Source organism: Branchiostoma belcheri, unplaced genomic scaffold (assembly GCF_001625305.1).
Source record: "Branchiostoma belcheri isolate BF01 breed outbred unplaced genomic scaffold, Haploidv18h27 scaffold25, whole genome shotgun sequence".
NCBI classification, from domain to species: domain Eukaryota; kingdom Metazoa; phylum Chordata; class Leptocardii; order Amphioxiformes; family Branchiostomatidae; genus Branchiostoma; species Branchiostoma belcheri.
This window is the reverse complement of record NW_017803854.1, coordinates 2,526,984-2,548,441: the sequence shown is the minus strand read 5'-3', so window position 1 is coordinate 2,548,441 and position 21,458 is coordinate 2,526,984. Positions and strand designations below refer to the sequence as shown.

At 41.4% G+C, this 21,458-nt stretch overlaps 3 protein-coding genes across 5 annotated transcripts; 1 reads left to right on the top strand and 2 right to left on the bottom strand.

Annotated features, from left to right (window-relative positions):
- Window positions 1-151: 151 nt before the first annotated feature.
- Window positions 152-2,914, bottom strand: LOC109471528 (ADP-ribosylation factor-like). Of its 2 annotated transcripts, none has more exons than XM_019770874.1 (6): window positions 2,583-2,914; window positions 2,159-2,260; window positions 1,677-1,750; window positions 1,271-1,432; window positions 657-735; window positions 152-410 (listed from the first exon to the last, which is right to left on the bottom strand). In XM_019770874.1, exons 1-6 carry the CDS (start codon window positions 2,650-2,652, stop codon window positions 190-192), a joined length of 708 nt encoding a protein of 235 aa, XP_019626433.1. In that variant the 5' UTR covers window positions 2,653-2,914; the 3' UTR covers window positions 152-189. The 2 variants fall into 2 exon arrangements, with proteins under 2 accessions (XP_019626433.1, XP_019626434.1); XM_019770875.1 differs by lacking the exon at window positions 2,159-2,260 and adding an exon at window positions 2,002-2,079 and having other exon boundaries at window positions 155-410.
- A 669-nt stretch (window positions 2,915-3,583) lies between these two features.
- On the top strand, window positions 3,584-12,270 carry LOC109471464 (cytochrome P450 3A9-like). 2 transcript variants are annotated; one of them, XM_019770794.1, is made up of 14 exons: window positions 3,584-3,755; window positions 4,982-5,084; window positions 5,499-5,548; window positions 5,727-5,823; window positions 6,270-6,392; window positions 7,047-7,135; window positions 7,515-7,663; window positions 7,934-8,067; window positions 8,290-8,383; window positions 8,788-8,948; window positions 9,535-9,623; window positions 10,112-10,249; window positions 10,711-10,873; window positions 11,293-12,270. In XM_019770794.1, the coding sequence occupies exons 1-14, from the start codon at window positions 3,679-3,681 to the stop codon at window positions 11,371-11,373; spliced, it is 1,548 nt and encodes a 515-aa protein (XP_019626353.1). In that variant the 5' UTR covers window positions 3,584-3,678; the 3' UTR covers window positions 11,374-12,270. The 2 variants fall into 2 exon arrangements, with proteins under 2 accessions (XP_019626353.1, XP_019626352.1); XM_019770793.1 differs by lacking the exon at window positions 3,584-3,755 and adding an exon at window positions 4,161-4,533.
- A 74-nt stretch (window positions 12,271-12,344) lies between these two features.
- On the bottom strand, window positions 12,345-21,241 carry LOC109471410 (autocrine proliferation repressor protein A-like). The gene is made up of 14 exons (XM_019770696.1): window positions 21,019-21,241; window positions 20,289-20,409; window positions 19,801-19,863; window positions 19,471-19,519; window positions 19,241-19,354; window positions 18,781-18,873; window positions 18,377-18,466; window positions 18,027-18,156; window positions 15,755-15,872; window positions 15,461-15,548; window positions 14,903-14,991; window positions 14,477-14,567; window positions 13,070-13,135; window positions 12,345-12,787 (listed from the first exon to the last, which is right to left on the bottom strand). The coding sequence occupies exons 1-14, from the start codon at window positions 21,239-21,241 to the stop codon at window positions 12,668-12,670; spliced, it is 1,455 nt and encodes a 484-aa protein (XP_019626255.1). The 3' UTR covers window positions 12,345-12,667.
- Between the last annotated feature and the right edge of the window lie 217 nt (window positions 21,242-21,458).

Genomic DNA, 21,458 nt, shown 5'->3' with positions numbered 1-21,458 from the left:
TACTTTGATAATGTATAGGTATGTTAACGTGTACGTAATCCTTCAATTATGTGTGTAAACAGTGTACATTTTTGTACTTCGATGTCGAAATCAATTCGTTAATGACGTATGTACATAATATTTACACAGTCCAAACCCTTTATTTTCAAAAGATGTCCAAACATGCACAAGCTATCCAGCAAACTGAATTCACGTAGCCATTGCCTGTCCCACGTTGCTCCACCAGGACTTGAAGTACCTCACTACAGATTTGATGGGGTTGGACTTGGTCAGCGCCTCGGCGTCAGTCCTCGCCTCCACGACCGACTGCGTGACGTACTTGTGTGCCTCTTTATTTGCAAGTTTGGCGGTCAGCCAGTCCAGACCCTCATACAGACCCTGTCCCTCTCTGGCAGAGGCTGGCTGAAGGTCTGGGTAGGAAAAATGAGAGCATTGATGGCCCAGTATTGTTAATGGAATGCAAGTTATCAACCTCCATTCTTTAAGTATTCACATCTTAGACTGTAAGTAAACATTAGTTCTGATATAAAAAAAACTGGGAAAATGAGACATCCGTAATATTAATAACTGAGAAACAATGAACGTATCAAAAGACATCAAACTAAATCTGAAAATGCATCCTCCCCACAGGCGTCGCCAAAACTTTTGCTACTCACGCCATTGACGGCCTCTCAACAGTGTGTCCAGCTCAAGTTTCTCTCTTATGACGTCTGGAGGTAGTGCATTCGGCAGGTCCTTCAAGGGAAAACATTGTTTAAGTACGTCCGCTGACTATAGACCATGTACAGTGGCGATCTGTTCTTGTCCTTTCTAAAAACATACAAGAAAGAAATCGGAGATTTCAGACTCCCAGGAAGTATTTGGGGGTTTTCGTGACGACGACTGCCAAGTCCACAGACCCCCGGGAAGCGTTTTTGGGGTTTTCGTGAATGTACTTTAACCGTGTAGAGCGTTGTATGATGTCCATTGTAATCTAATCAGGCACTGCGTTTCCTGAATTCCTCCACATACTGCCCTCTTACTCACACCCGGCACGTGCTGCCTGCTGGGTCACATACAAGCACGACCTTCCTATCAATCAACTGTCAAAATCACCTCCCAACACCATGCAAAAGAAGCAAATTTTAGGACAAACGGAGACACAAACCCACGACTCTGCCACCCAAAAACAATACTGCCGTATCCGGAAGTGAAATGACGAATTTCTGTTGTATCTTTATATCTATCAACGATAATTAACATTACCGGTAAAATAAAAGAAACTTTTTACCTGTTTGTTGGCAAGAATCAGAAAGAGGGAGTCTCGCAGTTCATCCTCATGTAGGTACCTTCCTATCTCCTCCCGCATTTCCGGTAGCCTCTCTCTGTCGCTGCTGTCCAACACGAAGATGATGGCGTCCGTGTTCGGGTAATAGTGGCGCCAGAGAGGCCTCTGTAAGAAGACAAAACAACAGCATTCTATTTGTAAACATCTACTCCAAAACGGACTGCGTATACATGTAGTTTTTCCCGTGAAAAATGCTATTGGTTTTACCAAGGAGCTTTCATCACACGTTCTTGGTTAAAATGAGAGACGTAAAAATCCATTATACATTGTCGATATCGATGTGCCATATATTCCATCCAAAACAGTTTTTGAAGGAAACAGGATCATGAATGTGAAAGTCCGTACTTACGGCTTTGTCACGCCCACCGACGTCCCAAGATGTGAACTTGACGTTCTTGTATTCAATCGTCTCCACGTTAAACCCTGTGAAAAAACATCTCGACGTCACGTACGTGTACTTGTAGGTTGCTACGATGTTGTGAAAATATAATTGTACCTTGAGTTCAACGGCAAATGAATGAAAGATATCCCATGCGCCATGCAAGTTCTGTATCGGCATCGGTATAGCTGATAACTAGCGGGCATGCGGCAAACTGGTCCTTCTATGGCCGGCTAACTCCCCTGTCCAATTATATCCCCTTTTAGGACGATTTCTCCTATTTATTCAACCCTACCTATAGTCGGAATGGTGGTGACAACCTCCCCAAGCTTCAGTCTATACAGGGTTGTGGTCTTTCCGGCCGCGTCCAAACCTACAGGTTGAAGCAAATTGAAGATTGTACGTCTAGGCTATCTAGCTACATGACACAACATATACAGGTGATAACATACCCAGTGATGTGCTGTGTGCGCATGCCGTGCAGTCTCTAACTTCCCCCAGTCCTGATTTCATGAGTCTGTATAAGATTGTGGTTTTGCCGGCACAGTCTAGTCCTGAAGAGCATTTAAAAGACAGATATGTGTATGTGTGAAAGCCATGAGCAAGGAAGACAGTAATCAATTCACTAGTCATATTGCTGAAAGCGTATACGTAGGGGTGAACAGAACTGTTCGTAAGGCTTTAATTCTATCCAAATACACGTACGACGGTTTGGCAGGCGTTTTGCGTATTCATATGATATGTGTAACCAAATGTGTGAACTTACGATATACTATGTATAAACTCAGTGAGTGTCTACACTAAATCTAGTAACTGTTGTACACCGCCTCACTGTGAGTGGTTTGTGCTGAAAAATGTTAACATATTAACACTCACCTAACATGAGAATCCTGACTTCTTGTTGTCCATACAATTTTGCGATGAGCTTTCCCATATACAGCCCCATTGTTCCTGTCTATTAAAATATGGTAAGTGACTCGAACTTTGACAATATGCTAAAGTTCACACGGTGCAGTAGTCGTCTTTTAGATACATACAGCAGTTTCTGTGATAGCAGTAATGCAGTTGTGCTCTGGGTCCTAGCGTCCTGACAACTGGCAGTCGTGCCTTATATCGCACGCTTTGTATTCTTATAGAGATTACGTCAACCTATGTATTGTCATTGCTTCCACGTGGAGGTTTACATCCTGGCCCATTCCAACTGTACAAGAATGACGTCATCTGCGTGTGACTTGAAGCGAGGCCTCTAGCGGTCTTGATAAGAAACGCACTGTGTATAGTATGGCCCGTGCGGAGGTTATTTTGCTTCGGGATATGCAGGAGGAATTGGTCCGCGCTAAGACTACATGTACTTTGCAAGCAGAGGTTTGGGTTAACCCCATAAAAAAGCGTGTGGGGGTCAGGACAAAAAAAACCCGGCAATATATATAAAAAGGTAACGATCATTCCCCCACAACCTCTGCTTGGAGAGAAGAATCATCTGTCGATTTGGCATCTGCCAATCATTCTGCTCTTTCCCGCCGCTTCCGGAATTCTTGGTAGAGAAAATAGACCTTGGACTTGGCAAAATGTGTGCGGTTGGCTAAAGAAAATAAAGAGACATCATTCTCGACCGGTCGGTCGAAGATAGCCTCTACTAGCAGGGTTCCCTGAAGTCTCTACTAGCATACTCTCCAAGCAGAGGTTTGGGTTTTGGGGGTATTTTTAGCGTGACCAACTCCCCTAGCATGTTATCTGTCTACCAGTATTCAGTTGCCAATTTATGCCAATTTCTAGTATTTTCAGCTGCTTCTGAAGCCCAAGAGAGGCTACGTCCGACCGACCGGTCAAAATGTTGGCTAGGTCGGATAATCTGCTGACTGGCCGATCAGTCTTGAGCATTGCTACATCGCGAGAGGCTGCGTCTGGCATTTGCTGGAAGGAGTGTCCATTGTATCATCACTACGCCGCACAATCGGTGGATCCAGCAAAAATGGACTTCATCTTGGAGTTTCTGCCGGTCCCGCTGACATGGATCCTACTGCCTGTACTGGCGGTACTTTTCTATGTGTAAGTGTCTCAAACATTTGTCAGTTCTAGCATGGAGGTAGAAAAAGAGACTTTGAGTTTGAGCTCCCTCCTTCTCTTTTTCTACCTCCATGGTTCTAGCAAGGAGGTTAAACTCCTTGGTCCCTTTTTTTAACCTCCTTGGTTCTAGGTTCAGGTATGAGATTATGAGTATTTTCGTGCACTTTCATTTTTGACAGAAGTAATGATTCAGTAAAGACCATCAGTGAAAAGTAGTGAAGTCCGGCAGTTCAAAGGCTTGCAGTTATATAGTAATAGGTCATAATTTTTTCTTCCGCAACATGAAGCCTTTTCATTCCAATGTTTAGCCTGTTTTATAACAGACAACATCATTGCCAGCCTCTGTCCTCTGTCACTCTTCTCCATGCCCATGGGCGACCTCTAGAGCGTCTGTGACGTCACTCTCTGTGTGCTTCCGTGACCCAACATTATAAGGTCAACGTCCTGTGGGGCGTCATGACGTCAGATTCCTGTTTACCCGAGCCTAGACGTCCCAATGTTTTTCAGCAGGCTTGAATGGCATCGCTAACCTTTTCGTGCGCCGTACTTTGGTCAAATTGTTTGCGGACTGCCCCTCCCCTGGCTCAGTCAGCTCAGCGAGTCTGCGAGTAACGCTATGGTTCTGGCATAAATTATTTCTGGGGTCACGACGATAATCAGCAGTGCATTGAGCAGAAATGGCCTCAATAATAAACTTGGAGTTTCTGCCGGTCCCGCTGACATGGATCCTACTGCCTGTACTGGCGGTACTTTTCTATCTGTAAGTGTCTCAAATCTTTGGCAGTCATGTTGACAACTAACCGTGGTGATACTTTGTACAATGTATCTTGTATTGGTAAATACCATAATATCATAGTCATACAAAAGGCGTACCGAGTCGCCACGGCTAGTTGACAGCCATTCTGCTTTCCAGTCATTTAGAGTTTTGTGCATATTGATTGTTTTTGCTCGGTTTCTTCTTCTCCAAACAAATGAGGTCAATGACCTGGACCAGAAGTCTGTTACCATGGTAACTGGTTCTGTACCACAGAGTACACCCTGTGGTGTTGCGTTACGTTATGTAGCAGGACAGAGATGACGGGGCTGGTCATCATATAGTATTATATATGAATGCGTTTGAGTAAGAATGATGACTATTATTAAGAATAGCTTGTTAGGTTACCATGTGAAGTTAACATTATTTTGGGGTTTCTTCCTTCATCCCAAAGGTATGCAGTCCATCCTCTGTTTGTGTTCAAGAGGATGGGAGTACCTGGAATTGGGTTGCCACCTCTACCCATCATCGGGACCGCATACCTGACCCTTCTTGGGGTAAGCTCTATTAAATGTGTTTCAGCCTCTGTGTGTGTGTGTGTGTGTGTGTGTGATGTGTATGTATGTTTTATTTCTTTTAATGTGCATGTGTGTGTGTGTGTGTGTGTGTGTGTGTGTGTGTGTGTGCATGTATGTGTATGTTTAATGTGTGTGTGTATTTATGTTTGCATGTGTGTGTATGTTTATGTGTGCATGTGTGTGTATGCTTAATGTGTGTGTGTATTTATGTTTGCATGTGTGTGTGTATTTATGTTTGCATGTGTGTGTGCGTGTGTGCGTGTGCATGTGTGCGTGTGCGTGTGTGTGCGTGCTCATGCATGTGTGTGTGTGTCTATAATATAAGTTGACATTATACTGTATGTATGTTCAAAATCAATTGGATTTCTGATTTTCTGCCCTTTTCTGTCGTAGGGGGTTTACAACACTCAATACTCTGCTTCTGATATGGCTCCAGCATTTGGGTGAGTAAATACATTAGACAGCACATGTCATTGCATGACATTTCAAAGTCGTTTTTATTTGGTTGCTGTTTTGGTAGTCTCTTACAAATGTCACAGGCATGTAAACGAAAGCCCGAAATACTCTAAGGAAGTCTGAAGTCGATCTTGATGTTAATGTTTTATCAATTTATGGATACAGAGTCTTCAATGGGATGATGCCACTTCTCATTCTGAGTGATGCAGAGATGTTAAAGGAGGTCTTCGTGAAACAGTTCCACAAGTTTGTCAATCGTCAAGTGAGTGTTACACTTTTGTCAGCATCTTCATCCCACTTCAGGTCGGGTAGCCTGGGTGCCACCCTTCATAGTTTCTGCTAAATCCTATGTCGCTGGCCACCAACATTCAGGTAGCTGGCGGAAACTACGGAGGATGGCACCCAGGCTAGCTGATGGGAGGGGGGGGGTAAGTGTTAAGGAACCATCATATTGAATTTGTATGATCAGTGTCTCTTTATACCACTTACCATAATATATGAATGAATATACACATGTATTGAAATACAACTTTTTGCATGACAATTGTAGAAGGTGTCGTCTGTCAGTACTTTCTATACTTAATTGTATACAAGGTACAAAGTTAAGGATGGAAATTACTGGAACAGGAGTAGTGTGTAGTATGGGATGAGAATAGGTTTTTCATTCATTGGAGAAACATGATGAGACTTATACTTCAATCACTGCAGCCAGATACACAAGACATCAATGTGAAGCCCCAAAGCCTGCAGCTGTTTAATCTGAGGGAGGAGGCCTGGAGGAACGTGCGGACCTCACTTACCCCAGCCTTCAGCAGCAGCAAGCTCAAGCAGGTACGTGTCGACTCGGACCTTTGGTATTAGCAGTGACACATCTGTGCTTAATCAACAAGCAGAATTCTTTTGGGCAAAGACCACCTGTATCCATAGGCCTCCTGTATCCTCCATTATTTTATAAGGAGGCCAATGTATACTTGCCCTTGCCCCACAGAATCTGCTTGGAGATTAACAGGTGCTGTGCAATGAGTCAGAGCTACCCTGAGGAAGGTGACAGACGGTCACCAAAATGCTGGCTGAATAAAAGACTTGGTTGTGTTAAACAAGTCTACTTTTTCAGTGCCAACCTGATAACACAATTCACAGAGGTTCCCAGAAGTCTTCTAATGTGATTGATCCAGTAGTTGATTAGCTTGGTGTCCAGTCTATCGCAGTTGGTACAGGTTTTCTTTAGGACTGCAAGAGCTCTTCCCTGCCCAACTTGGCTACATGTCGGTTCCTGGTTACGTTAAATTGCATGACGGGAGCTTGATTAGACCGGTCACTATCGGGCTAATTAACTGCTGGCGTACAAAACTCTATTAGCAAATCTATACAGGTGTCCCACCAGGCAGCGTGTTGAGCTGGATGGGGAAAACTATTAGAGCCCTGAAGATAGCCTCAACCACAATAGACTGAGGCTAGCAGTTAACGTTGATTCTGTGTTTCCAGATCACAGCTGGAGTGAACATATGTGCGGACCAACTGTTGGAGAACATCAGCAGCTTTGTAGCCACCAAGGAGTCTTTTGATGTCAGGGAGTAAGGAAGAACAAAAAATCCCTTTCTTAAATGTATAATAGCATTAATTTTTTTTTGTCTATTGGTTTATTATGAAAACTCCTGTACACGACAGGGCCAAAGGGCGCTGAATTATCAGGGCTAAGAATTGCCCTCGGCCGAGAGCTTGTGTAAACACACGCTAGGCTACCAAACTGCTTGTGTCACAGCTTTGCAGTGGAGGCCACTCTGCCTCAAGAGGGCTACAACTTTTGTCTCATATGTATCAGCATGCCAATGGGATAGGATTAATTAAACCTACTACCTTAAAAGAATGACCAAAAAATTGACTTAGAAAACCCAGTTTTTCCATTGGATGTTTAAGTTTAATTTTTTTATAATTGACGATCCTGACTTGCAGACTGACAGGTGCGTTCAGCATGGACACCACGGCCAGGACCATCTTCGGGCTTGAGGTGCACTCGCAGCAGGATCCACAACATCCGTTCATCACCCACGCAAGGAGAGCGCTCGACTTCAACTTTCGAAGTCCACTCATGTGGCTTTATAGTGAGTAAAACTTTAACACTTGACTTGACTTATGTTGGGTGCCACATCCTCTTCTGCCACCCAAACCACCATGGCAGCCCAGAAGTCCAGTGTCCTGCATTGTCTTCCACATGCCATCAGCCTGAAAACCAGTACTAGTATCTTTTTTACTCTTTTTTTTTACAGTACATCTTGTGTTTGTGTGAGGGAACTGTCTCACAGGCCTCCTTCAACACACATCATTTAAATGTCACATTCCTGACCACCTGCTGTAATGTCATGTCTCTACAGTCACCATTCCTGGCATCATGAAGCCCTTTTTCGAGATGTTCAACTATCACCCCCTGAACAAAAGAGATGTAAGCGACTTCTTTGACGGCGTCATGGACCAGCTTCTGGAACTGAGGAAAACTGATGGAGGAAAAGTAGGGCTTTAGAATATTATTGTCTTTCTTTCTACATTGACTTTAAAGGCATCAAATGCAGTTTCAGGGCAGCAAAAATATTCTGGATAAGGAAATTGGTCTGGTATTGATATTTACTGGCATTTCTCACACATTATTGTCATCATTTCCTACCAGTAGCACATCCCAAAAACAACTTCCAAGAAGTCTGACACCTTTGATTTCTTTTGTTTGTTTTGAAAGGGACGTGCAGACCTACTGCAAGTTATGATAGATGCACACAAGGAGAGCGACGATACTGGTGCAGAAGCACCTAAAGTGGTCGGAAAAAAGCAACGTATGTACTACTAATCTGTTAATAGTTTTATTAGTTACAACTTTTTTTTCTGCACCTGTCGCTACTGCGAGCATATAGTTCTGTGAGCACCTCTATTTATCTCAGACTGTGAACTTTTGCTACCACAAACAATTGAATTACAGTACTAAAAGTAACATCCGTGTCCATAATATCACCAGGGTCCATAATATCACCACCTTGAGAAAAAGTGTGCTTAAAGATATTTTTACTGCAACATACTTTTGGTATGCACTCCTTCACACATCAAATGTACATACCTAAGGTATGTTGCAGTAAAAATATCTTAAAGCACACTATTTCTCAAGGTGGCGATATTATGGACCCTGGTGATATTATGGACACAGATGTTATATCGCGGCTGAAAACATTTCCTACGATTTCAGCTCTGACCAGGGACGATGTTGTCGCAAACGGAATCGGCTTCTTTTCCGGGGGTTTTGACACTGTCTCAATCACGATGTCCTTTGCTCTATACCACCTTGCCCTCGACCCGGAGATCCAGGACAGAGCGAGGGAGGAGATCATCGAGGCCGTTGGGAACAAAGTAGGTCCTTATCCTGTCATTTATCCTGAGGAAGCTTTAAAGGCTTTTCTGCAGCCTTCTTCATGATGAATGACCCACTTACTTCAGTATGTGTACATACTTTTAGTCACAGTGCAGATGAATGCAATGTAAATGCGGTCAGCTATCGAACTTTTGCGCCACATACATGTAGATTATGTTAATGCTGCTACGCAGTGGTTTGCGTGCCCATGTGGGACCTGTCTGTCATATTGATTGTTGTTGTGAGAGCTCTTGGGTCTCTCTCTCTCTCTCTCTCTCTCTCTCTATGTCTGATGTCTACCTGCACCTGTCCTGCACAGGTCTATATACTGGATTTATGTATGACTGTACATGTATAGATACAAATGTACATGTTATGTGTGTGTTTGTGTGTGTGTGTGTGTGTGTGTGTGTGTGTAGGTGTATAAGGATTTTTATTTGTGCATTAGATGTTGTGCATTGAATGTTTTCTTTAACAATTCATGGGTGGTGCACGTAAAATTTGTCTTCTGCAGGCATAACATTTTCATTGTGTAGGTTTATAATGCAGAATAAAGGATTTTAAGACCTGCTCTATGTTCTACAGGCTGAAGTGGACTACGATGCTGTGCAGAAGATGCCTTACCTGGAGATGTGTGTCATGGAGACCCTTCGCCTCTACCCTATCGTATCATTGTAAGTTTTATCTAGTTAACATGTACTTTAGACAAGCACGTCAGCAGAACGTACTCTGTGCCTGTGCAAAACCTGTAATGTATTCCGAGCATTTGCATATTTAAGGATGATATCCTATCTATAGTTTTTATAGTTGTGTCAGAAAAGTTATCATCTGCAATGAAACAATGAAAGTTACAGACAACATACATGAGTATCAATCAGTACACTTACAGGAGTGGAAGCCTTTTTAATGCATGTTTGCTTAATATTTTAATATTTGATACGTAAAAAGTGCAGGGCTTGTACAAATCGATTTTAGATTGTATGCCTTGGGTATCATTATTTGCAAACAATCTACAAGGAATGTTGACACAAAACATTTAGTAGAATGATCAGGAAAGATCCCTGAGTATACAGTTTGTTGCTTGTTATACTCAGGCACCAGGGTGCATACTTTTTTAAGGAATATTTTGCACCTTATACGTTTGTAAAATGTGTTCTTTCAGCATCATGAGGGTTGCTAACGAAGATACTGAGCTGAAGTCACTTACTGTCCCGAAGGGTATGGTTGTGGGTGTCCCCGCCCTCGCCATTCACTACGACCCTGCACGCTGGGACCAACCCAGGAAGTTCATCCCAGAAAGGTGTTTATACAATATTTCATCGTCCAATGTTTCTATTTATTTATTTATTCATTATATAAATAATTGATCATTATTCAGTCTTTATACTCCATGGGATCCCACAAAAATACCAATAAGAAATAATTAGAAAAATCAAAGTACAGGTACTGGTGGGTACAGGTGGGTAAATTATAGATAAACTATCATTACCATGCTTGTTGGATAAGAAGACCACTTGTTTAAGAAGACCCAGACTTCAGAAGACCATGTTTCTTTGGTCTCCTGGTTGGTCATCTTAGACCAAGTTTAGACTGTATCTTTTGTTTTACCTCTGAGTCAGTGAATCTCAAAAATATTATCTACTTTGTCACCCTTGGCAGTGAGGCATGATGTTGGGGATTTTTTTGCTGTACAATATACATTTCATGGTCAACAAGGCATTGAATGAATTACTCTTAAATGTTGTGACTTTCAACTGAAAGGTTCACGAAGGAAGAGAGGGGGAAGCGGAGCCAGTTTGACTGGCTGCCTTTTGGGGCGGGGCCGAGAAACTGCATCGGGATGAGACTGGCCCTGCTGGAGCTGAAGGTTGGCCTGGCCAGGGTTCTCATGAAGTATCGCCTCCTGACTGGACCCGACACTGTTGTAAGTCACAGCCACAGTACTTAAGTGACCCTGTAAGACAGGCTAATATTGGGCTGTTAAGCCATTTTTCTTTGGCCCTTCGCCTGCCTATCTAAATTACTGCTACATGTATGCGTACGGGGGAGTTGAGCCCGAGGGGAGTTAGTGAGGGGAGTTGGCTGCCAAAGGAAAGCGGCTAATGGCCCAATACTAGTCTGGGGGAAAATTTAGGATACCCAAATTGAGCAATAAAAAAATACATCTTTTAGGCATTACAATGGTTTTCGATGTCATTACACACAGACTATGGTTTAACAAAGGATATTAAACTTTTGTTCTTGTTAAGTCTAAGAGTTCTCTTGTTTCAGCTCAATTTTTACACATTGTTGGATATCTTATGTCAGTCTGATAATTTGCCTGCATCTGTTCTGCACACTCAGGTCCCTCTGAAGCTCAACAAGTGGAAGTCCTTCCCCACCCCTACCGAGCCCATTCGCCTGAGGGTGGAGATGGCAAACTGATTCTTCACTTAATGAATCATTTTAGCCCACTGCACGGACTTTCAACCTCTCCCAAGACTGTGGGCAGTGAGCAAGGCTATCTGACATTTGTGGTTTGGATTTTATTTGATTGGCAAGTGTTCTGTTTTGGTGTGTAAAAGGACTTTTTGAACTCATCAAATAGAAAACATGTTTCCAATGTCAAAGAAGTGCTTTTTAGAATTGTAGCACAAGTATATAATGTAGAATTACATAATGATTTGTGATTTAATGATGTTAATCTTCATGATAAATACACAGATGAATGATGAACATTACTAAAAAGAGATCAATTAGTGGCAATATACTAGTATTATATGCTATGACATTTATATTATATGATGTTTGTCTGAAACTAATGTCTATGTCTTACAAAAATGTTACTAATCATTCATAACTCTGAAAGTGTGTGCTGAAAATCTACTGAGTCTCCTACGAGAACAGAGGGAATAAGAATAGTCTAAGAATACTGTCAACAAAATCTTCTATATATTAGTATATAATTTCTGAATTATGACGTGTGATTGATACAGGAAACATTATCTTTCATTTGCAACATATAGAATTTCAGAATTACTACATGTAGTTTCAAATCTTGGATCCTTGTGCAGTTGGTTGTTGGAATGACGAAATGTTGATTCTCCATGGGTCTCTAATATCGAGTAATTGATGAAAATACAGTATTACCTGTTGGTAATGAATTGAACATTATTATGAAGTTAAGATATTTCTAATAGTTGTTGAACAGTTATTGCTTTGTGTGCTTTGTTTTGGATTTAGAAGCTTGAAATAAGTTTCAAAATATGAAATCTTACTAATTACAAAATGTATAATGAGTAAACTTGTAATACATGCTTTCCAAGAACAGAGAATATAATATGAATAGAATGTAATATATAATTAATAGAATTAATTATAATTAATAGAATATAAACCAATAAACATTTAACTGGCATTCTATTCAGTCTATTTTGCCAATTCATTTTTTTGCAATTTCCACAATTTTTCCCAGCAACTTGGGGAGCCTGGTAGAGGCAATAGATGGTATGGAACTACAACATTCGTCGTTATACATTAACTGCTATATAATAATTGGTTTATTGCAAATGAACAACTTGCAGCCCACAGGGCTGACTTGTGTGTTCTTACATATACATAGATACATGGTGAAATTGTATGTAATTGTACATTGTATGTAATTGTTATTGTTGAGAAGTTCAGGAAGACTAGTGGTGTGCTCAAGGGCGCCATTCTAATAAAGTTTCAAAGCGTCTTTTCAAACGATGACGCCCCTGCAGTCGTCCCCGTGGCACTCTGGGAACGGGAACGTGTCCGGGATGACGTGCACCTCGGTGGTGAACTCCAGAACAGTTCCGTGTGGGGCTGGGAAGGTCGCCTGGGGAAACAGATGTTTGGTATACGTTACATACAGAAGTTGTGTAAGACAGCTAAGAGCGATAAATATAATATCTATATATATACTTAGACAGTCAGATAGATGATAGGCATGTAGGTAGATCAATAGAGATATGTTTATGTGTGTGTGTGTGTGTGTGTATAGATAGATAGATAGGTAGATAGATAGGTAGATAGATAGATAGATAGATAGATAGATAGATAGATAGACAGACAGAGGTTTGTCTATCAAGCTCATGACGACCGAATGTTCTTCACAAACCTGGATGAAGAAGGCGAGCCAGCCGACATCTGGGAAATCGAACTCCGCAACGTACGTTCCGTTTCCCTAAAAACACAAGGTGTACATGTACGTAAAAGTGTCAGGTATGAAATACATGCGGAAACTAGAAGGGTAACATTTGCAAAGGAAGTGCACGATAGTTACCTTCATATGGTGCATGCTAGCAAACTATCGCTCTGTGGCCTATTCATACATTTGGTGACCAGCCCATCCAACTCTGCCCAGCCACTTGCTACATAATGTATCCCAACACCACAGGGTGTTTGCTACAGCACCAGTTACCACAGTGACAGACGTCTGGTCCAGGTCATTGACCTCGTTTGTTTGGAGAAGAGGAAGCAAACTGACCTAAACACAGCGGATCATGCAATATGTGATAAATAAATGTGTAATATGGGTGAATCACGGTGGTCAAATCTGGGCTGCAAAGTTCCCACATTTCATAGAATCCGAACTGTGTTCGATCGTGTTCGATCTGGGCAATTCGAATCGAACCCGCGTTCCATTTCGGGGTCACCTGCGGTCATTTACAATAAAGCGACAAAACAAGCCCTTCTGCCTGAGTGCCTTGCAACAGATAAAAAACAACACTTTTCTATAGATACAAACAGTTTCCTGGACAGTACATGTCCGCAATAATTTTTGGTGGGTATGTAACATGTAGCGAAGCTGCTGTCATATCCTTGGGTGACCTTGAATACTGTAATGATTCTTTACGCCAGTGTGAATAACACAATGCACAATTTCTGGCTATATGATATGTCTGAAAAACTCGTTCAAACCTGGAAACATGGAGAGTCAAACATACCCCATTTACGGCTCAAAATGACTGTAACGGTTGTCCCGAAAATCGTGTTTTAGGGATTTTTGAAAAATGGCTTCAATTTTGAATTATGGGTAATTTAGTGAGAAAAATGTCAAAAAATGCCATTTTTTCACCAATATGTCGATAAAAACTAGACTTAAAATTGGAAATTAAAAAATCCCTAAAACAGGATTTTTGATCTTATTCCTAGTCTGCGAAAAATATAAAAATCGGGGATCTGGGGTAATATACGTAGCCAGGTTTGAACGATGTTTGCCTAAAAACGTGACATGACTTGTGCTGGGAAACCCGAAAATAATCGTCTTTCTGAGCGAAATTTTAAAAAATCAGTGACTTAGCATAAAAAGCGAACATTTAAAGGATGTTAAGACGATAATTTCATTTTAATTGGACGAAATTTACCCCTAAATATTATTTGTTTAGTTTCAAATATTTTACGGGTAGTCCAAAACAGGCCAAAATAGCGTCTTGTAACCCGATACCTTTTCGAACGCGCATAGCAATGGGAAAGAATACCGTAGTGACAGACCACCGTGAATATCGTAATTATAATGTTTTACCATGTCTTCTACATCCTCGGGTAGCCAGACGACAGGGTGTGGCTGGGGATCCTTTTCTCCTGGTGGTTGATTTAGCAAGCGGAAGTCACGTCTGTAAAAACAATTAATTTTTTTGTATCTCTGGGATCAAGAACTATCAACATATAATTATCATTGACCTCAAGACTTTTCAGAGATTCCGGGATGTTTTATGTTTTCGCAACTCGAAAGTGTTTTGGAAACTGTGGAGGAGACTGTTAGATGTGTATTGATCGGGTACTATAATCTACAAGCAGATTTCTTCGGGGGAACCGAGTCAGAGTACAATTTTCTGAAGAAGCGCGTCGCGGCGATGATGGGCCACCTCCAGCTGACTTCTTTTGTATCTACGTACAGTAATCTCCGGCGTATAAAGCAACTTCCACTAACCAAAGACATTGCACTAACCTTACACCATCCAGTGTTCGTGCGTGGAAAGACCGGATGATCACAGGCTCCGCGTTAGTCTGTAGTGTTATCTTCCCACTTCTCGGACCCTAAAAAAACCAATTCAATCGACACAAAGAGTTTTCAAAGTAGATCTATAATGCCATTCGGTTAATTTTACCGTTGCTATTATTGATACTCAAATCTCAATAATGACGTTACAGCGTCAATAGCGTCATTTGCATACTAGTATCCTGCATTAGAAGCAAACACTCACATACAATCTAAGTCAAGTACAAGTGATATTAAGAAAAAGGGAAAGTTAATCCACTCACCGTTTCTCTCGTCCACGTCAGCTTTGGTCGCGGCGAGTCCTATCATATTATAAACGGACAAAACTGTTCGATATTTTTCAAAGCACATCCGTTTAAAAATACATATGGAAGTAAAACAATGCTCTCCGTGATCCACACAAACAGAGGTTTAGTACTTCCCGAATAACGCTTGATATTAGATATCTAAATATCTTAAAAGACGAACCCAAAACAATGACCTTACATGAAACGGTGCAATATTTACCTCCAGAATGCTGAAGAAGAAGGCCCGAAGTCCAAATAAGATGCTGATTTCGTGCCCACCGCAAGAGTGCTCAGCGTTTGGTATCCATCTGCGTATATTTGACATACTTCACTGTAACACCAGTACAGTCAGATATTGTAAAGCATACATTAGCTGCTGAATTATGCAAAAATACTTTCATAAATTATCAATCACAAACATAATGTATGCAACAACGAAATTTGGTCTAATATGTCGCCATAGTACTTTTTTTTTTCAAATCTATGATTAATACAATAAATCCGATATTCTTACCGACGATATTTTTCTCCTTCCAACTGATCCCAGTAAAAGTAGGAATTGTCCGGCAGGAAGAACTCGTCCCCTCCCGTTCCGGTAAGGTACTTTGGCATCGTCAGACGATCCTTATACGCTGGACATATCATCTTAAGGTCAGAGCACTACGAACTGCATCTATTATTACTATTATTATTAAAATTATTATCATTTTACTGCTGAGCAGGGCGATATGCACTGGAGTGGTAACACCGTATACACCTCTAGGTGTCCACTGGCCAAGCAAGCCAATCAAATGTCTTGGGGTCCATTTCTCCTATGACAGAAAGAAATGCGAAGAACTGGACTTTGATGAAAAGTTGAAGAAAATGAGAAACTTGTTAAATATTTGGTCAGGAAGAGATTTAACTTTAATAGGAAAAATCCTCGTATTTAAGTCACTAGCTGTATCCAAACTAATATATAATTGTTCAGTACTCAAAGCCCCAGAAGACTTTGATAAGAAAGTCAATTCAATAGGACTGAAGTTTATATGGAATAACAAATCACCAAAGGTCAAGTTGTCAACCCTAATGGGAAACAGGGAACAAGGTGGCTTAAATATGATGAATTTTACTTGCATGTTAAAGGCACTGAACGCCAGCTGGATAAAGAGAATATACACAACAAATGTATTAGAATATCACTTCCACTGCTTTGGGGGAACTTTTTTATTTAAGTGCAATTTCTCAGTTAAAGCATTGAATGTTAAGAACATGCCTTCTTTTTATGTAAGCATGTTAGAAGCATGGGAGGAGTTAAATTCACACCGCCCACAAACTAAGGAGGAAATAAGACATGAATTTCTTTGGAACAATCAATACATAGTACAAAACTGTAAATCGATTTTCTGGAAAAAGTTGTTTGAAGAGGGAATAAAAACAATTCAGGACATAGCCGATGAACATGGTAACATTTTAACTCCTGAAGATTTAAGAAAAAAATATTCAATTTCCTTGAATGCATCAGAGCTCCTAAGATATTATGGGCTGCGTGAATCCATCCCCACGAGTTGGAAAACGACCTTGAAAGAGCCTGACAGTATGTCTGTATGTAATATTAACGAACAAACACAGGAAATAGACATACAGAAAGTAACAAACAAAATCTTGTATAAGAAATATGTAGCAAGACTGTATGTCCCTCCAACAAATGTACATAATTTAGAAGAGATCTTTCAAGGGGATGTAATTCCTCGACTTTTCTTCGCCCCAAGTCGACTAGTTGAGACGAAACTGCAAAACTTTATGTTTAAGATATTACATAACTTCTTGCCAACAAAAATGTGGTTGTATAAAAGGAAAATAGGCGAATCAGGATTATGCCAACATTGTAATACAGAACAAACTATAATGCACCTGCTTTATCAATGCAAGTACGCACAACGAATTTGGGTTGAATTCTTTAAGTGGTGGAAAATTGTGGTAGGAAAAGACGTTAAGTTAGACCCACACGAAATAGTGTATGGTAGTGTCGATATGTCGAACAAAATGTACTTCTGTGTTACTGATATTAAGTTTTGTTTATATAAGATGTACATTAAGGATTTACTTCATTTTACTAGCTTCGAAGAGTGTAAGAGTAGATTTAAAACAATTCACTTCTGATTTTATGATGACTGTAAATACGGGGGGTAACTGATGGTGTGGGCGTCTCAGGTTGTTTTTTAATATGCTAACATTGATCATGTATGTATAGTATTTGTATTTTTATACTGTAAACCTTTGTATGTGTCATACTGTATGTAATGTTTTCTGTATTTTTGTCAATAAAGTGTTTAAAAAAAATTAAAAAAAAAAAAGTATACAAGTAAGAACTTCGTAAACAGTATGTCAGTTAGTCTCTGAACATTTGGCGGAAGCCCACAGGGCAAAACCGGCCATGACAGGCTGAATAAAAGTTCTAAACAGTAACTATGCGGCTCCAGATGCCTTACAGAGAGACGACTGTGGCGTACTAGATGTAGGTTAGCTTGAGGAATTAATCCACTCTACCATATGCTTAACATTTGTCATTTTCTTGCTTCAGGGCGGGGAAGTATTGTTTGGGGTGGCTGAGCTGTGTGTTTGTGTTGTTTGTGTGGTTGAGTCGAATTATAGCTCGTGGGTGGGGGATCTGGAAGGTTGACAGGCAGAAAGACAGGGGGCCAAAAGGTCAGACACAGGAAATAGTGTGAACTTGAGAGTCGGTTGACAGCACATGGGTGGGGCAGATTGACAAAATGCATATGACAGCAGGTCAATGGCCTTACCGAGTGGGTCGGCGATGGCCGCCATTGTTTCCAGACTCGGGTCATCACATCGTCCTGTGATGTTGACGTCGTAATACGGTCCGAAAGCAAACGGCCAGCCCCCTAGCGACCGATAATAGTGATGCAGGTTCTGTACGTGATAGAATGAGGCTCAGTGCACTATACATACTTCGATTCGATATCTAGACCTATCTTAGAGCGGAAGTAGCTGCCATCAAGTACAGTAGGGGCATCATCACTAGCTTTAGACAACGTATTTACAAAAGTTAGGTGTAACAGGTCGTTGCATGCAACATAGCCATCTACCGCCGCGCCGCGCGCCTGCAAAGCTTGCCTTGCATGCCACATACCTTGCGCAGGTTTAGTAGGTCGAACACGATTGGCGCTAGAGCGAACACCCTCTTGTCTACTGCACCCGTTAACCACGTGGTCCATCCGCGCTGTGAGGAGGTATCATTGGTCATCAGCATTGTTCAATACACCAATGACATTGCAGCTCTCATAAATTGTAGTCCAATTCACCGACAACATTGCAGCACTCATAAATTTTACTAACATGCCCGTACTGTTTTGAAGCAAGGTACGATTTGTAAAATACGTGTACATTGTACATCCAAGCCAACGACTGTAGATGCTCATACTTGGTATTAAGTGATGCGTAAATTTAAATAATCTGGCCCCTTAAAAAAGGAGCAGTCACATTGCTTATCAAAATCAAAAAGGAAACGTTTGGTAGTAATGATATCACACGTACTTTCGATGCTCCTGAAACCAGGAACTTTTCAGGCTGCGATCGGTTGTTTTTCTTCACAAAGTCTTGAACAGTGTCCATCGCTCGTACAGATGCCTTTAAGAGACGGACAATTGGTGTAATAACGGTAATGAAATTAGCCATGGCGACGAAACAAGTAAGTTCAGTACCAAGAATATAATTACGGAGTAGTCAATGCTATTCTCACACAGGTCCAAGCTTCGAATTCTATAGGAAAAATCCACATCAGGCCATTACAACAATCTATCAACAAAGACGGGGGGCGCAATAGTCTTTCTGCAACCTATGACCCCCTTATGTCATCTGCATAACGTGACATGCATCACGTGCAGGAGCCGTAGATTGGTCATTTCTTGTGAAAGGCAAAGAGTTGTACAGTCGGATATTTGGCTAAGTCCAATTTCTTGTGTTGGAAGGTACAGCTTAAACTTCATAATGTAACCTTTGTCATGGCGTTCCATATCAGCCAGTCCGGTTGGTCAGGGTGGTCCAGAAAGAGTCTCCAGGAATACGCGAGAAGGGAGTCTTCGGATCGACGCTTCTGTAGCGGATCTTTCTACAAGGAAAAGAAAGATAACAATGTGAGGGGAGCAATTCTATAAATAGTAGTAGAAGTAGTGTGCAATTGCAATTTTTCATAGACAAAGTTGTTAAAAAAAGTAAGTTTTTTACCTTAAATAAGATGTGTTGGTTGGGTATCTGTTTCAGATTCGCCCCAACGCTAGGGAAGAAAGAAGTTATTGGTTTTTACAATATTTAACGAAATGTTAATGAGCAAAACGTTCTAATATGTTATATCTCTGTGCGTGTCCTAATTTTTTATTGATTCATATCATGATTTGTTATATGTCTCTAATACATGTGTCTAATGATGTTCCCATTTGATAAACTTACAAAAGTCGTAAAATTTAACGTGCAATAAAGAGACAGACCAGAAAACTGGACGTAAAATATGTAGTATTTGGCTCGCCTGTAAGGCGTCGCCAAAAATAGTTTTCTGACCTTCCAGTGGACACGGCGAACATCTGTGCCAGGGAGATGAAGTTGTCGTGGTGAGACGGAAGACTGCAATAACGACCAGAGAACAAACTGCTCAGTTTAATTTAAGGATCATAACGAGCTAGCTAGCGAACTGGTCCTGTGGGAACCCAAACAGGGACGTGCTAAACATGCATGCCATCGGGTGTCCTCGCATGACGTAATAGACCGACTGGCTGGTGATGTAGGGCTACCCTACACCTTCGCCAATCGATGTTAACCATTACGACGGACGAATCATAAATTTGTACCATGTCACTGTCACATATCTTACTCCCAGTCCTAATAGCTTTCACGTCTCAGAAATCACTGCCAGAAAATTTTACCTCAAACGCTCAACAATCACTTCACGATCGTTAAGTTAACGATACATTACGGGTTCCGTGCAGGCCGACCTGTTCCCCGCCTTCCTACCCTTTATTAATAGATACCCATTATGATATGTCAAGTACCTTTCTGGGTTGTCGTTGCTGCCTTCGTCTATAAACAAGAAGGCGGCTTCAGGGTGGGTGATGTTGTCCGGGACGGTGACAGTTAGCCAGTGCCACCAGATGGTTCGGTCCACGTCTTTCTCTGGAGACATAATAGGACAGTACATGTACAAACATCAAATAATTATCAAATAATTGATATCTTACAATTTTTAAAGAATTGGTAAGTTCACAGGTTGGCACAGTCTTTCTAAAATTAAAATAATGATGCCAAAGGTACGAATCGTGTTGGAGTGATGATCAGTAGATGCCATATATGCATACTTTGTACCATAGCTAGCTATAGGCCTGTACAATAAAGTTATCATCATAAGGTTACCAGTCTTTTAATGATTATGATCCTATGCGTTAACCGTTAAATCCTCAAATCACAGATTCTTTATCGCGTTTTCTACATGTACAAAGTCCATCATGTAACATCGTCCTGTCCTCTACAAGGCTTCAGAGGGGAATGGAAAGAGTAGAAATTGGATAAATGGACAGATAACATGTCAGATACGTTAGACCGTTAGATTTAAAGGAGTGCAGTTTCGGAAGAGGTAAACTGTTCTCATTTTAATAGCAGACTAACAGACTAGCAGACTATTTGGCCAATCTATACTCTTTCCTAGCCACCTGTTAAGCCCTAGCCACTACTAAAGCCCGGTAGGGGCTAATAACGTCCTTGGACCGCGGTTTACCAAACACTCACCTGTTAGCCACTGTTGTGAGGTCATGTTGAGGAGGTAGGTGGTGTAGCCGGGACCTTTCAGACGCCATTCCAACACCTCGTGGTAGGAGTAGTGCGGGTCCGGCTTGTTGACGTAGTCGTCCAGAGGGGTGGCCAGTACACCGGCCGGAACAATACTGACCACCAGCCACGCCAGGAGTGGACAGAGTGGACCCACTGAAATACTAGTACCCTTGGCGGACATCATGTAGCAATTCTTATCTCCAAGCAGATCTTTTGGTGGCTTCAGTCCAGTATACTGTAGTATCAAACGTTGGCAGGACAGCGTCAAATTGGCCAGGCAGTATCCTATACGCCACCCGTTTGGCTAGTGTACAAAGAAGATATCCTAGTACAAGACCAAACGATTAAAACGCCTAAAACGCGTCAAATGTAAGCAGAAGTCCCGGCTTGGAGGGAAT